This window comes from Astatotilapia calliptera, chromosome 15, assembly GCF_900246225.1.
Source record: "Astatotilapia calliptera chromosome 15, fAstCal1.2, whole genome shotgun sequence".
NCBI classification, from domain to species: Eukaryota; Metazoa; Chordata; class Actinopteri; order Cichliformes; family Cichlidae; genus Astatotilapia; species Astatotilapia calliptera.
In genome coordinates this window covers 36,665,136-36,680,308 of record NC_039316.1, presented here as the reverse complement: position 1 = coordinate 36,680,308, position 15,173 = coordinate 36,665,136, and the positions used below count along the sequence as shown (strand labels likewise).

Here is a 15,173-nt window from a genome sequence, read left to right as displayed (position 1 = left end):
ACACACGTGATACTTTTATTTCATCTATAACCTCTGTGCAAATTTTGTTGACTGCAAAGTGTTTATGAATATGTTTTTAAAAGCTGGTTATCTGACTGTCAGTTAATAGCAATTAAAAAGAAAGCTGATTTTTATTTAAAAAACCCTGAAAACATCACACATGTACAAACAACACACAATTATTGTAGATTCTTCAAAGCCTCCTTATATTCATCACTTGGGTAGGTGGTGTTATACATGCCCTCACAGCACCGGCACATCAGTCCTCCTGTTTTCACCTTGTCACCTTCATTAAGCTGCTCTCTTACTACAGAAGGCCCACCGCATGCATGGGGGGGAGAGGGGGGGAGAGAGGGGGGGGATACCGTGGGCCAGGGCTGTGGCATCTAATGTCTGGTTGTCAGTGTCCTTTGGAAAAGCAAGTGATTGTCCTCAAATCAGATGTCCCAGCAGATTGAACTAGTTTGCCATGCTGGCAAAAGACCAATACACCAAGACAAACAGCCATTTATGCTTTTTACACAGACAGCCCATTTTTTTTCTATTTAACTAGAAGAATTGTTGTACCACACATTAAAGTTTCAAATCAGTGAAAAAGCAATCGTGCCAAAGAAATGTCATGTGTTTGTTTAAGATGACTGCAATTATGGTATTAACAGAAAACACACATCTCTGTCTCTTTTCTTTTCTGTTTAGTGTTTCACTTACCTTCCAAACTCAACAAGTACTTGCACAATCCTGAGGTTTTTAGAAAAGAACATCTCAGATTAAATAAGGAGGGGATACAGACGTTAAAACTAACCTTTATTACTATGATACAAAACAATATTAATGAAGTTGTTAAAAGTGGTACTTCTTACACACACACACACACACACACACACACACACACACACACTCGGCTCATTACAAGTGTTTAAAAGTTTGAGTTGTCTGAAAAACTAAAGAAAGAAAAAGACAAAAATGTTACAATACAAAAGTTGGAACTTTATTAACACACAGAAATACAAACTGATGGGTTGATAAATATCAAGAAGACAGTACATTTCACATAAAGACTGTGCATCATTTTAAGATGAAAAAATGCAATATGGGGTCAGCCAGAGGATTAATAATCAAAACTAAGGGATTCTGATATTAATACTGCACCGCCTCCAATCTCACTATAAGTTACATCTGTTGAACTGACTTCTTGCTAGCATTTCCAAGGAAGTCAAGATGAAAAAAATAAAACCTAAAAACAGAGGGTCCAATACATTTAACAGGAATTTGTCAAAAAGAACAACAAAAGTACTGACTGTTAATTTTTTATTTTTGACCCTGTAACTCAGTTATTAGTTTGAAAATAAACGTTTGTATGTCTTCAAAAAATACTGTAAAGCTGTTGACTCTTAGGGAGTCAGGAGCTACATGACAGATGTTATTTTGAATGACTTGGATATTTGCTGTTTACCAACCGTAAGTCTGCACAACAGAAATATTGTTCTGAAACACATTAAAATACACAAGTGAAAGATGATATCTGTAATTAGAGCTGCCACGATTAGTCGAAGACTCACGATTTTTTTTTAAACTTTATTTATCACATTTTAAACATACAGTCAAGTAAAACAGGGATCACATAAAAGATGCCATTGTGGTAGTACAATGAGGAACAGAAAGAGTGACAAGGACAGTGAGACAAAAGTGAGACAAAAAATAAAATAAATTAAGGGGAACATAAATAAACAAAAGTTTGCAAGAGCCAAAATCAAGTTAGCAGTTTCAATCGGATATAGATGTTAACAGTCTTGAGAGCCTTAGTGTTTTTTGATGAGGAGATTGTCCTTATATATTGTGCAAGTTCCATTTTTAATCCAAGAAGTTCAGGCTTTCTGCCGAGGACTTTGCTTTTGTGTACATGAAATTTTGCCAAAAATAAAACCAAATTTATAAAGAAGAAAGCATCATTGTCCTTGTCTTTAAAATTATAATAGCCAAAGATAACATCCTTATAGTATAGTTGAAGATTAGGGAGAACAAAGTCAGTAATAAACTTGTGGAAATCCTTCCAGAATTTACACGTAAATTTACATGACCAAAACAGATGAGAAACTGTTTCAGGTTGCTCTTGACAGAAGGTACAATTTACATTTATTTCAGCCATAAATTTGGACAAATATTGTTTGGTAGGGTAAAACTTATGAATCGACTTAAAGGAAATCTCTTTAATTTTGTTTGTTAAGAAAAACCTTTGTGGTCAAGTCCAAACTTTTTTCCATTCAATATCTGTTACAAAATTGGCCCAATAAAATATGGCTGATGGAACAGAGACCATTGCATCCTGAAAGAGAGATCTTATTTTGGTATTTATAGACTTATGAGAGGAAGAGCAAACATTGCCAAGAGAAGAATGTAACACATCCGGGGGAGTGACCTGTAGTGGAGCACTGTGGGAGCATCTGTGTAACATGGACAGACCAGATGGGATGGCATCGAACACTATTGAGAATTCTTTAGGCGTTATCGGTACATCTCCTGAGGAACTCAGAGTAATTATATAAGAGTCCATCTTCTCTATATAACTGACTAACCAAGATTATTCCATTATTAAACCAGTTATTTAAAAAAAAGAGTTTTATTTTTATAAATAATATTGCAGTTATTCCAAATAAAACAGTTTTGTGGAGAGAAATTGTGTTTGTAAATCAGGGCCCATGCCAAAAGAATTTGTTGATGAAAGTGAGAAAGTTTCAGTGGTATTTTTGGAATAATGTAATTGCAGAGCAGTAGGAAGTTAAGGCCGCCTAAATTAGAGAACACATGATGTGAGATAAAGTTCCAGATAGAAGTGGGATTTCTTAAATACTTTTTAATCCAGTTTATTTTAAAGGTGTTGTTAAGAGCACCGAAATCAATAAAATTTTTACCTCCTTTATCATATGAATTTAAAGCTACTGATTTACGCAAGTAGTGAGTTTTATTTTTCCATAAAAAATTGTATAATAATTTGTTAATTGACTTACAGGTTGTATTATCAACATGTAGTGACTGGGCAGCATAGGTTAGACGGGAGATACCTTCAGCCTTCAATAGCAGAACTCTACCCTTCAATGACAGGTCTCGCTGTAGCCAATGATTAAAGATTTTTTGGGATTTATCTATAATAGGAATGAAGTTTGTGGAGCATCTGGATTGCTCATTTTTTATTATTTGAATTCCAAGGTATCTTACAGAGTTTCTTACAGGTATTCCATGAATTGAAGTTGCTAAACAACTTTTAACTGGTAAAAGTTCACATTTATGCAGGTTGAGTTAAAGTCCGGAGGCTTTAGAGAATGGCTGTATATTGTTAATGGCCACTGAAACTTGCGAGGCGTCTCTGAGGAAGAGAGCTGTATCGTCTGCCAGCTGACTTATGAGTATTTCTCTGTTAGCAATGACCAGGCCTTTTAAAGAACTGAGTTTAATGTGTGAATTAAGGAGTTGCACAGAAAGAAGGAATAAATATACGGATAGGGGGCAACCCTGCCTCACTCCACGCTTTAGAGAGAATCTTGGGGAAATACCAGTGGCAAGCTTTATGGAGCTGTTACTATTGGAATACAGTGTCCGAACGGCATTACAGAAGGACTGACCAAACCCAAATTTATTTAAAGCAGTAAAAATAAACTCATGCTCTAAGGAGTCGAACGCCTTGTAGAAATCTAAAAAAAGAATAAGACTATCATCCTGTACAAGTTCTGGGTAATCTATTATGTCTAAAATTAATCTTATGTTGTTTGAGATATGACGATTCTGCATGAAACCAGACGGACTCTCATCAATAACTTTATCTAATACAGGTTTCATTCTATTAGCCAGAATTTGTGCCAATATCTTATAATCATTATTCAGTAAAGAGATTGCTCTTAGACAATTGGCGACCAAAGGATCCTTTCCTGGTTTTGGAATGAGGGTGATCAAACCTTGACATAAAGTGGGAGGGAGTGCACCTCTATCCATACTTTCCTTAAAAACTTCTAAAAGAAACGGGGCTAAACTGTCAGCGAACTGTTTGTAAAACTCGGCAGTAAGGCCGTCAGTTCCAGGTGATTTGTTAATCTTTAGATGTTTTATAGCATCTGCAACCTCAATCAAAGAAATTGATCTGTCGCAAAGCTGACTATCCTCCTCATTCAGCTGAGTCATTTTGTCTAAAGAATTTTTAAAAAGTCAGACAAGCTTCAGGGCAATAACTAGAAGAATAAAGTTTGCAATAAAAGTTTGAACAATATTTTGCTATGTGCTATTTGCTATGCTCATCTAACCTGTGCTGCAGGTCAACCAGTTCTATCTTATCAGATTCACTGAGGGTGTCTATTGGTTTGGAAGTAAGGCATGTGATCTTTTGTATCACTTGCGTCTCATCAGATCTTCTTTTTTTTGCTAAATCACTGCTATATTTTCTAAAGAATTTTCCAATTTCATATTTCAAAAGTTCCCAGTTACTACAAAATGTATTATTTGTGAGAGCTTTACTCCAATAAAGTTTAATGAATCTCTGAACTTCACAAATCACTTCTTTATGCTCAAGAATTGTCACGGCTGCCGGCGTGAGCCGTGTGGTGTAGGAGGAAAAGGACCCAAAATGCAGGCAGTTGACTGGTGATGAGAATGAAGTTGTATTTACAGAAGTGGAGCGACTGAACAGGTAGTGAGACAAGACGAAAGACTGAAAAAACCTAGACTGGGAAAACTAAATAACAAACCTAAGCATGAAACGGGGAGCGGAGAATGCAGAGAGACGTAGTTACACCGAGAAACACAGACGATCCGACGATGAACAGAAGCCAACACACACTATAAATACACACTAGGTAATGAGGAGATGACATGCAGGGGTGGACACAGCTGACACTAATGGACATGATGAGAGGCAGACCTACAAAGTAAAACCGGAAACACCCAGACTGTTTTGCAACAAAAACACAGGGACCTGAACGGAGCACAGAGGGGAGACACAGGTAGGGATAATAAACACGACAACCAACCCAAAGAATTAATACAGAATCAGAATAAACACCAAACACAAGATGAACCCAAAAAGAAACACAAAACGCTGGGTCAACGACCCAGGATCATGACAAGAATGGTACTATTTAACTTCCAGTAAGAGGTTTTAGTGATTAGGGAGGATGACAACGGGATCGATAAGCTAACCATTTTGTGGTCTGAGAGTGGTGTAGGATAAATATCCGTTTTAACTTTTTCTAAATCTTTTGAGATAAGCCAAAAATCGATACGTGAGTGTCTGGTTTGAGTCTTATTACACCATGTATAAGCTATCTGAGACGAATGAGAATCCCTCCAAGAATCGACTAAGTTGAATCTTTGTGCAAACAGTCTTATGAATGAGTTAGTCTGAACTTCTAGAAGGCCATCTGTCCAAATAGCTGTTAAACACTGTATTAAAGTCTCCACCAAAAATAATAAAAGAATTGGGATATTTAGATAACCAGCGCAGTAGGCGCTCCTCCAACCTATCAAAATATAGTTTATTCTCCCTCTGACAGTTAAAACCATACACACTGACTAAAATATAGATAGAGTGTGCAGCCTCAACTATTAGAAAAATGTAATGACCATCTTTATCTATGTCAGAATTCAAGATTTGACCATTAAATCTTCCTTTAAGTATGCAGACACCAGCAGCATGCTCTGTACCATGGGACATCCACAGATCATCTCCCCATTGCGATCTCCAAAATGTTTTTTCTTGTTCTGTTGAGTGAGACTCTTGTATAAAACAGAAATCTGAATTGAACTGCTTGCAAAACAAAAAAATAGCCTTACGTTTAACATTGTTTCTTAAACCTCTTGCATTTAAAGAAATAACAGACAGAGAAATAATGATAGTAACAAAAATTAAAAGTGACAAATAAGAAAAAGCTTAAACCAAGTAAATGAAGAACAGTTGAACCTGGTCACTTAAGAGAGTCCTATATAAGATGAGAACTGCAACCCCTGAGTTATGGAACGCCAGGACTGCCATAATGAATTAATTAAATACACCATTAAATAATTAATTAAATGTGGCAATAATTAATTAAAATTGGAATTAATTAATTAAATAAATAGTTATAACACATGTAATTAATTAATTATTGACACATTTAATTAATTATTGACACATTTAATTAATTATTTAGGTATTTCACATTTTAATTAATTATTGCCACATTTAATTAATTAATTATTGCCACATTTAATAAATTATTTAATGGTGTATTTAATTAATTCATTATGGCAGTCCTGGCGTTCCATACTGAGTAAGGAAATTGTGAACTTGAATAATAATAGGAATACAATAGCCTAAAACAATAAAACCAATGTGGTAAAAATAAATAAATAAAATAAATAAACGCTTCACATATGAGCATTGAAAGGGAGCTTAATAGAAATTTTCTTGCTCCATTTAAATAACTAATTATTCAAAAAAGAATAAAAGTAAAAAATAAAAAGAAGCTTATCCAGCTTGCTCATAACATTTTCAGTAAAAAATATTGCAGCCAAACTGAAGACCAATAAACTTATAACAAATAAACTGCATCAGTTTAACTCTGATCGTTTTATGAGTCCAACAACAAAAACAAACAAACAAAAAAAGAACGGCAGTGAAACCAAGTTAATCTTAAGATACTTCAGTTTTCACCTCAAAATACCTTGGATCAAATTATAGGGCTGGAAAAATCTCTTTTCCCTCCACGAACGCACGACCTCCTACGAAGAACGCCAGCTTGTTTTCGTTGCGCGCAGCTTCCACAGACGGCCAGAGTCTGTTTCTTCGGACGCGGTCGTTAGGGGACAGATCCTCAGCCAGCTTTAGGTTGTTACCTTTCAGGTAGGTGGACTTCTTAGCAGCGCGCCAGACAGCATCGCGGTAGATCCTGGATGTAAACTGAATGATGATTCCCCTGGGTTGGTTGTTGTTGGACCTCTTGGGACCGATGCGGTGGACGGTGTCAACGACGTCGGGGGATTTATCTTGCATCTCCGGTATGACTGATCTACAGACTTTGATTACCTCCTGCCGCACGTCCTGCTTGTCCCTCTCGGTCAGACCGTAGAGCTTCAGATTCCAACGCCGTGAATAGCTCTCCAGGTGAGAGATGCGCTTTTCCTGTGCTTCAGCGATTGCTTTATATTTTTCGAGCTGTGCCTCAACACTGACAACTCTGCTCTTCATATCATTTAACTCAGCACAGACAGCATCAAATGACTCCTTAACAGCTGTGATATGTTCAGTGTTCTCTTGGACAGCTTTTTTCATCTCGGAGATGGCTATGGAGTTGTCACTCACCATTTTTTCAAGTGTCTGACCTCGAGTTAATCAACATGGTAAGTGATGAGAGCTGGGAGAGAACCGTAGATGTCTCCGTATCCGCAACTTTTCTTAGCTTACCCGCGGGAGAGGCACGTGGAGTGATAGGGAGAGGGGGAAACTCTTCTTCCATCCGTGAATACTGAAGCGGTTCGGAAACTGCCTCCAAATAGTCGTGCATGGAGTCGATGAGAGTATTTTTAGTGTCGGCGGGCATCTCAGTAGCGAGAGAAGACTGAGCAGCTTGGCTAACATTAGCAAGCTTGCTAACGGAGCCGCTGTTAGCATGCAACTTCTTAGATTCGGTCTTTCTCTTCTCGGGTTTGCTCATTTTGGTTCACAAATAGATACCAAAATGAGAAGTAAAAGATGACTATTGCGTAGGCGTAAATAAAGTCTCTGTTCACTGTGTGTAATATATATTTTAAAAAAGGCCAGGTTCGCAGAACTCAGCGATATGTGACTGCTCAGGGCGCCATCTTGGGCTTCCCCCCCCTCGAAGAGTCACGATTACGTTGACTATCAAAAGTCGACGCGTTGTTTGAAGCTTTGTAAGTAGGATTTAAGAGTGTAATAACGGACTGAAACAGAAGATGGCAGCACTGCATGTACAAGGATGCCAGCTGCCGTTAAACCCCGAAGAAGAAGAAGTAGCTGTGTCCCAGAATTCATAGCGCAGCCCAGCTCAGTTTCCAACAATGGCGGCAGCTAGTTAGTTTTAATATTACTCTTATTATTCTTTATGGGTCACAAAATAAACGTTTCACATATTTTCAGGCGAGACTGTAACTGTGTAAACCTCAAATATCTGCTCAGTTTATCAAGACACCACATATTTTCAAAAGCGCTCCGACGTTTTCGGAGACGTCTGTTACCCACTAGCTCGATAGCGAGCCGGGGGCAAGGCTCACTAGAGCCGTGAGAACACCGGACTCCCGGCAAATCGTTTTCAAACCCACCGCAGTCTTTCGCTACTCAGGTTAAACATATATAGGTCACTTAGATAACTTAAAAATGTTATCGTTTGGCTTTTTTTTAGTATTTTATTTGTTCCTGAGTAAATCGGTTTGGCTGAGATTAAAGTTATAGTTTCTGTAAGCAAAGCAAAACTGTTTATGTGAAAAACTGTAAAATATAATTTCCGTGTTCTGTAAAATATAATTTCAGTGTTCTTTTTACATTTCATAAGAGTAAAATCCTTGTAGGAGTAAATGTATCCAAGCTTCTGACAGATGTCACAGATGTTTAACTTATTGTTGTTTACTTGTAGTGTACAATAAATAATCAAAAACACAGGATTATTGTGCAATGCTTCATTACTCATTAATCTTACAAATGTTGAAAGGTAAAAGTGTTCAATAAAATCCTAAATATTGCAAAATGCTGTAAGAACTCTTCTTTTGCTGCTTTAGGTCACATCCCATTATATTGACTACTGTACACACACTAGTTAATATTTAAGATACAAAAAATACTGGTTTCTGTGCATGCATCTGCAGTGAAGGTGTGTGTTGTTTTGCCATGCAGCTTTTACTTGCTTAGGCGCAGTCAAGCACTCTTCTTCATTTTGACTACCATGAAGTCAAGCCAAAAAAACAAGAAAAGAAAAACGATTTTTCTGGTATCTGAACTATAACAGTTCCCTGAACTACCTCTGATAGTGTCCTCATCATCATAACATTCCCTTTATTTATGATTAGTTATCTTCATCTTCAGAGGTGTGGGTGAGTTTTAGTGTTTGCTTTAAATAACAAAAAACAACAAAAACTCAAAACAAAAACTTGAAATATATATATATTCTATATACATATATAGAGATGCTCACTCCTGATTGGACACTGAGCTGCACCACCTTCTCCTTCACTCCTCCACCTTGCTGTCCTCTGTGCTCTCTCTCCTCCATCTCCAGGGAACAAATCAGAGTCTGAGCACCAAACCTGTGGACTGTTAATCTGCAGATAAGAAGGAAAACACGCAGAATTCTCATGTTTGCCATTTTTCATACCGTATTACTATAGTATATTAGTTTACCAGTCCAACAGATTTATTTTCCCAAATGGATCATTACAGCTTTTGCCACACTGGTCCACTTGATTGTCAAAGTGTATTAGCTCTTTATTATTTCTTTCTTTTCTTTACTTTGAAATGATTACAATCAGAACGGACAGGACTGGGGATGGGAAAGAGAAAGATGAAGAAAAGAGAAGTTGGGAAGATGCTCAACAGAAGGAGATGGAAAGCAAAAAGATAGGAGAAGAGAGACACAGAGAGAGAAGACACTAAAAATCTGTTTGATCACCTGCTGGAAAAATAAAAACAAGCAAAAAGAGAAAAACACAGTAGCGAAACCACAGCAAAAACCAACATAAGCACAAGTTATAGTAAATAATAAATATCTCCACATCCCGGAAGGGCCTGATCGAGCCACAGGGGCCATAAACTGACAGTTTATTTATAACTAGAAATAATAAAGCAGTTGACGTGTTTCAGGCTGTGACTTTTAGTATCTGTTGGTACTTCATCACTTTGAATAAGTGTAAGTCAACACCAGGCCGCACTTTCAGTCTTTCCATTAAACAAATGACCAACAATCCATTGTTTTCACCATTAAACAATAAAATATGCTTCTTGACTCCTTGATGCAGGTGCCCACCTACGACCTGGTTTATTAATACTAAGCTAAAGAGGAAAGCAACTCACTGTAGTTCTCACAGCTCAGGACAAGCAGACACCTGATGTTGAGTGACTGAATGGAACTAAAACAAGAATTCATAATTATGTTTGTCTGCCATGAACACGTGATGATAAAACTCTGCATATGCAGTCAGGAGACTGATGACCTGTGAAATGAGCTGTTAGAAATGTGCAGATATGTGTAAACATTGATCAGCATTTAACATCCAGGATGGAGCAAAACTTCTGACCTGCATGTATGAGAACCTTTAATCACATCATCTTTGTAGTGAAATAGCTGATGACTTTGGGCAGGGATAGCTCAGTAGGTAAAGTGGTCGCCCCATGATCGCAAGGTCGGCGGTTCGAATCCACTTAACGGCTACCCTGAGGTACCCCTGAGCAAGGTACCGTCCCTACACACTGCTCCCTGGGCGCCTGCTTAGTGGGCTGCCCACTGCTTCACTGAGTGAATGGGTCAAATGCAGAGAAAAAACAAGTAATTTCCCCATGGGGATCAATAAAGTATCCATTATTATTATTATTATTATTAAACGTTTCCATGTAATTTATCCACAGTGAAAAATATTCACTTTGCTGGATCTGAAAATCACGTGTTCATTTCATTAGACACTAGCAATACCATTAAACTGGACCTTATCATTATCATATAGCACTAAATGTGAGACTGTGTCATATAACAATCTATATATGTAATATGTGTTTGCCTGAATCTTCCAGCACAAACAGAAAGACGAGCTGTTGTCTGAGTATCAACACAAGTACACACCAGAAATCGTTCAGTAAAGACAAATTTAATAAATGAAAGCTGGTGAGAGGGCCTTTGATGTTTCTCTTTGGATCATCCTGTTGTTTGTCTCCCAGTGTCGTTACTGCTCCTCTCCTTTCAAAGACAAACACCAAATAACACCAAATGAGAGTGAATCACTTCAGAAACACTCCTGGTTATTGTGAGCAAACGTCATAACATGATGAATGTATTTACCATTTTACTGAGGGAAAATCTTCTGTGTGGAGTTTCTTCTCATCTTGGCTCTTTTTCCTGACTTTTAGAAACAAGAGGCAGAAAAGAAAGAATAAAAGTTAAAACCTCAACAAGTTTTTTAATGTTTGGGATGTTTTAGAAACAACCTTAAACACTATTTACTACTTACCACTTTGTTCATTCTTGCTGACGTTCACTCTCCTCATCTTCTCTCTAAAGGACAAATGACAGAAAAGAGGGAATCATTTTAGTAACTTTATCAACCAGGTGAGCAGAATTTTAGATATTTATCAATATTCTGATTAAAAGCAGAGTGAATACTTATCTTTTTACGAGAAAGGGTTCAATCCGTCCTGTCTTAGGTCTTAATGTCACCTTGGCTCCTCTGTTTTCTCTGAAAAACAAAAGACAAATGGGAAGAAAAAATTAGTAAATGATTTCAGCAACTAGAGGAAGTGTTCACTGAGGAGGAGCTGTCATAATAATATAAAATCAATATATACTTATCTTTTTTTTAATGACAGTTTACAGAGCACGCTGGCTTCGCTCCTCCCTCCGCTCCTCTCTGAAAGTTAACTGGATAAAGGATAATAACAATTAATAACATCATCAAAACAGACAAACCTGAAAGAATTGCTGATCAGAGCTGTGACAGAGTCACAGATTAGTTGGATGTATACTTATCTTTCACAATGAGAGCGTTTGCATAGACGTCTCTTCAGGTCTTTTTATTGTTTTCTTTCTGGAGAGGAAAGTGATGAGACTGATGAGGAAATACCAAATACAAAGACTGACAAAGGGAACTGAAAAAGTCTAACCAAAACCTATACTGGGGGAAAACTGTAGGAAACAGAACTACTGAGGCAAGGAAACACGAGGGGACGGAGACTAACACTCTGACAAGGGACAAAGGGAGACTGACACTATATTTACACACAGGAGGCTGATTATGGGAACTAAGGACACATAGAAACACAGCTGAACCGAATAAGAAATGAACAACAAGTCGAAACAAACTCTAATGACAGTTCAACCAGATTCTAAACACAACAAATAACTTTCAGGATGTTTCAACAATGTGTAAAATGAGTTCTTATCTTTTTTTGTGAGAGGGCCTTCAATGTTTCTCTTTGGATCATCCTTCCATCCATTTCTTCTGCTTAACCATTGGAGCCATCCCAGCTGTTATGGGGCCAGAGGCGGGGGTATAACCTGGACAGGTCAGTCTAACACAGAGAAACAGACAACCATTCACACTCACATTCAACCTAACTGCATCTCTCTGGACTGTGGGATGAAGCTGGAGTACCTGGAGGGAACCACAAAGGCGCCAGGACTGTCTTGCTCTCAGATGACGCCCGTTCACGCTGCTCTGAAGACCCTCAGTTGTCTTTGGATCAAATAACACCAAATGAGAGTGAATCACTTCAGAAACACTCCTGGTTATTGTGAGCAAACGTCATAACAAGATGAATATATTCACCATTTTACTGAGGGAAAATCTTCTGTGTGGTGTTTCTTTGCAGCGTGACTCTTTTGCCTGACTTTTAGAAACAAGAGGCAGAAAAGAAAGAATAAAAGTTAAAACCTCGACGATTTTCAAATATTTTAGGACATTCTTTTAGAAACAACCTTAAGCACTATTTACTACTTACCACTTTGTTCAGGCTTGCTGACGTTCGACATGCTTCACTGTATATTATAATCTCAAGCGCTTCCTTGCTTGAGTCGGGCTCCGGATGCTGCTCTCTTCCTCCGCCTTCCTCTTAGCACGCTTTGCCGACATATTTAGAAAACGGCAGAGCACCGAAGTGAGAACTCTGCCGTCCGCGCTGTAGTCTGTTACTCTCCAGCGGTTCTTCATCTCAGTGTCCTCTGTTTGGTAAACAGTGGAGATGACTCTGGTGACGGGGAGGCCGTCGACAGTCAGGGTGCGGACACAGTTCCTCCGATCTGCCTTCAGCACAGCAAGATCTGCTTTCTCTGGAAGAACTGGAGTCAGGAAGCGTGGATGAGAGCTGGAGCCCGCAGGCGGCAGCATCATGCCAGCTGGTGAGTCCGTAGGAGGAGAAGGAGTGGTGTTCTCTCTCTGGCTCTGCCTCACATTGACAAATGGTGTCGTCACCAGGTCCCGGTGGAACCATCCTTTAAAAGGTATGCGAGGAAAGTCCTTGGACCCAGTCACCAGGTTATGGTAAAGAGTGAGGACCAGGTGAGTCATGGAGTTCAGATGGCTCCTGCTCAGTTCACGGTTCCTCAAGTTAGTGACGACCATCTGAGGTGCAGTGACTGGACTCACCAGATCAGCTACGAGAAAGCAAAGCGTGCGTCTACGTTAATCATGTGATCACACAAATTAAAGCCTGAATTTAAATTGTCCAGACATGGCTTTACATCATCATAAGCTCTTCCACACACAAACAGTAAGAAGCTCCCAGCAGAACTCATTGTTTATGAAAGCCTTCACATTTTTCACCTGGTAAAAGTTTCCATGTGTGTAAGGCTGCGTGGATTTTCACTGAGGTTTTAATACGCATTCACATTAAGGAGTAATATCTTCATATTAGTTGAGCATCGATATTTTGAGGATAAAGCAGCTACATTTAGGTGAGCAACCTCCCACCTCCTTATTGCAGGCACACACTGTTTCAATCTCAAACTCATCCTGCGACTCTGTGAACTTTTAAAACTCCAGCTTCTCCAGCTTTACACATTCACAATCTATGAAACGTTCACGTATAACTCAGCGCCAGCAGCCCAAACATGTCAACTCAAACCCTCTACATGCAAAAACGGCCGCGCGCTGACGTCAGCGTCCTCCAACGCCTTAAGTCGTTAGCAATTAAAAAAAAACATGGCGCCATCTTTATAGTGTACTGGCACATGTTAAAATTGATGTTACTCAAGTATGAAACATCTCATCCTAAATGTTAACACTCATGAAGTCCTACTTCCAAACAATAAAAGACAAAAATCTAAGTTGTATTTGTTTGCTAGCACTCTGACATATTAGCCTGCTGTACTCACCATAGCGTTGATCTAACACCTCCTCAATGAAAAGGGAGAGCAGGTGCATCTCGCGACTCAAGTCTGAAGAAGTCATTTTGCAAATCCTTCTTGAAGATTTTCAAACGTTAGCTGTAGTTTGAAAAATCCGAGTTTTCACAGCACTAGTGGGAAAAAGCTCCTGTTTGCGCTCAAACGTGAAACCCGAATTCCACTTTTGCCTCCTGCTTTTATACCTGCACTCAAACACGTCATCATCACCATGACACCCAGGGTCACCGAAAATCAATTTTATTTATTTAAAATAAAGTTCGTCTAATTATCATAGATTTAAAAAATATATATATTTCTCATTTTATTTTACTGCTTTATTCATCCTTTTTAAAAAATATATTGCCAAACTTTGTCGTTTTAATTCTTTAAAAAATCATTAATTCACCAGTTTACAAAAATGAAGATCGATATCTGAAATTTAAATTAATAAATAAATAATTACAATTGATAATGGGTTTTTAGCATTAAAGAATGGTTTTTCAGTGCGCTTTAAATGTTATCAGAGCCGATGTTGTGCCAAAAAGTGATCGCAGTCCAAAAAGTGATTTACGGTATTGAAACGTTTGTTTGTGTCATGACATTTGTAAACAGTTGATGTTTAAGGTGCAGTTCATGTGGAAGCCAGAGGAGGGTGGTGTTGTGCGCATAATACAAAGTGATGGCGAAACCTAAAAGACGGTGTCATGTCTGCTCCCTGAAGCAATCTCATAACAGTTTCAATCTATTTCAAGCCAGTTAGCACATTTCTGTTATGAAGTGCAATCATTTTTTGGCAGTAAACTTAAATCCTTTTATTATGAATATCACATTCTCAGATTTTCAAGAGAGACCAGACCAATAGGACAGCAGAAATCACAAAAATATATAAATAACAGTTTTATAAAGATTAAAACAGTAAAAAAAAAAAAAAGACTGGAATGATTATGATGTATAACACAGAATATGTACAATAACAGAGTTATAAACACACCTAGAACACACGTGATACTTTTATTTCATCTATAACCTCTGTGCAAATTTTGTTGACTGCAAAGTGTTTATGAATATGTTTTTAAAAGCTGGTTATCTGACTGTCAGTTAATAGCAATTAAA

General features: G+C 38.0%; 1 protein-coding gene and 1 long non-coding RNA gene across 3 annotated transcripts; both read right to left on the bottom strand.

Moving 5' to 3' along the window:
- Positions 1 to 9,279: 9,279 nt before the first annotated feature.
- On the bottom strand, positions 9,280 to 11,340 carry LOC113037333 (uncharacterized). 2 transcript variants are annotated; one of them, XR_003274613.1, is made up of 4 exons: positions 11,191 to 11,340; positions 11,022 to 11,082; positions 10,806 to 10,919; positions 9,280 to 9,294 (listed from the first exon to the last, which is right to left on the bottom strand). It is a non-coding gene; the product is annotated as an uncharacterized LOC113037333 (long non-coding RNA). The 2 variants fall into 2 exon arrangements; XR_003274614.1 differs by lacking the exon at positions 9,280 to 9,294 and having other exon boundaries at positions 10,812 to 10,919; positions 11,022 to 11,078.
- A 184-nt stretch (positions 11,341 to 11,524) lies between these two features.
- Positions 11,525 to 14,297, bottom strand: LOC113037331 (uncharacterized). The gene is made up of 5 exons (XM_026194301.1): positions 14,049 to 14,297; positions 12,677 to 13,328; positions 12,505 to 12,565; positions 12,331 to 12,411; positions 11,525 to 12,247 (listed from the first exon to the last, which is right to left on the bottom strand). The coding sequence occupies exons 1-2, from the start codon at positions 14,122 to 14,124 to the stop codon at positions 12,721 to 12,723; spliced, it is 684 nt and encodes a 227-aa protein (XP_026050086.1). The 5' UTR covers positions 14,125 to 14,297; the 3' UTR covers positions 11,525 to 12,247; positions 12,331 to 12,411; positions 12,505 to 12,565; positions 12,677 to 12,720.
- Between the last annotated feature and the right edge of the window lie 876 nt (positions 14,298 to 15,173).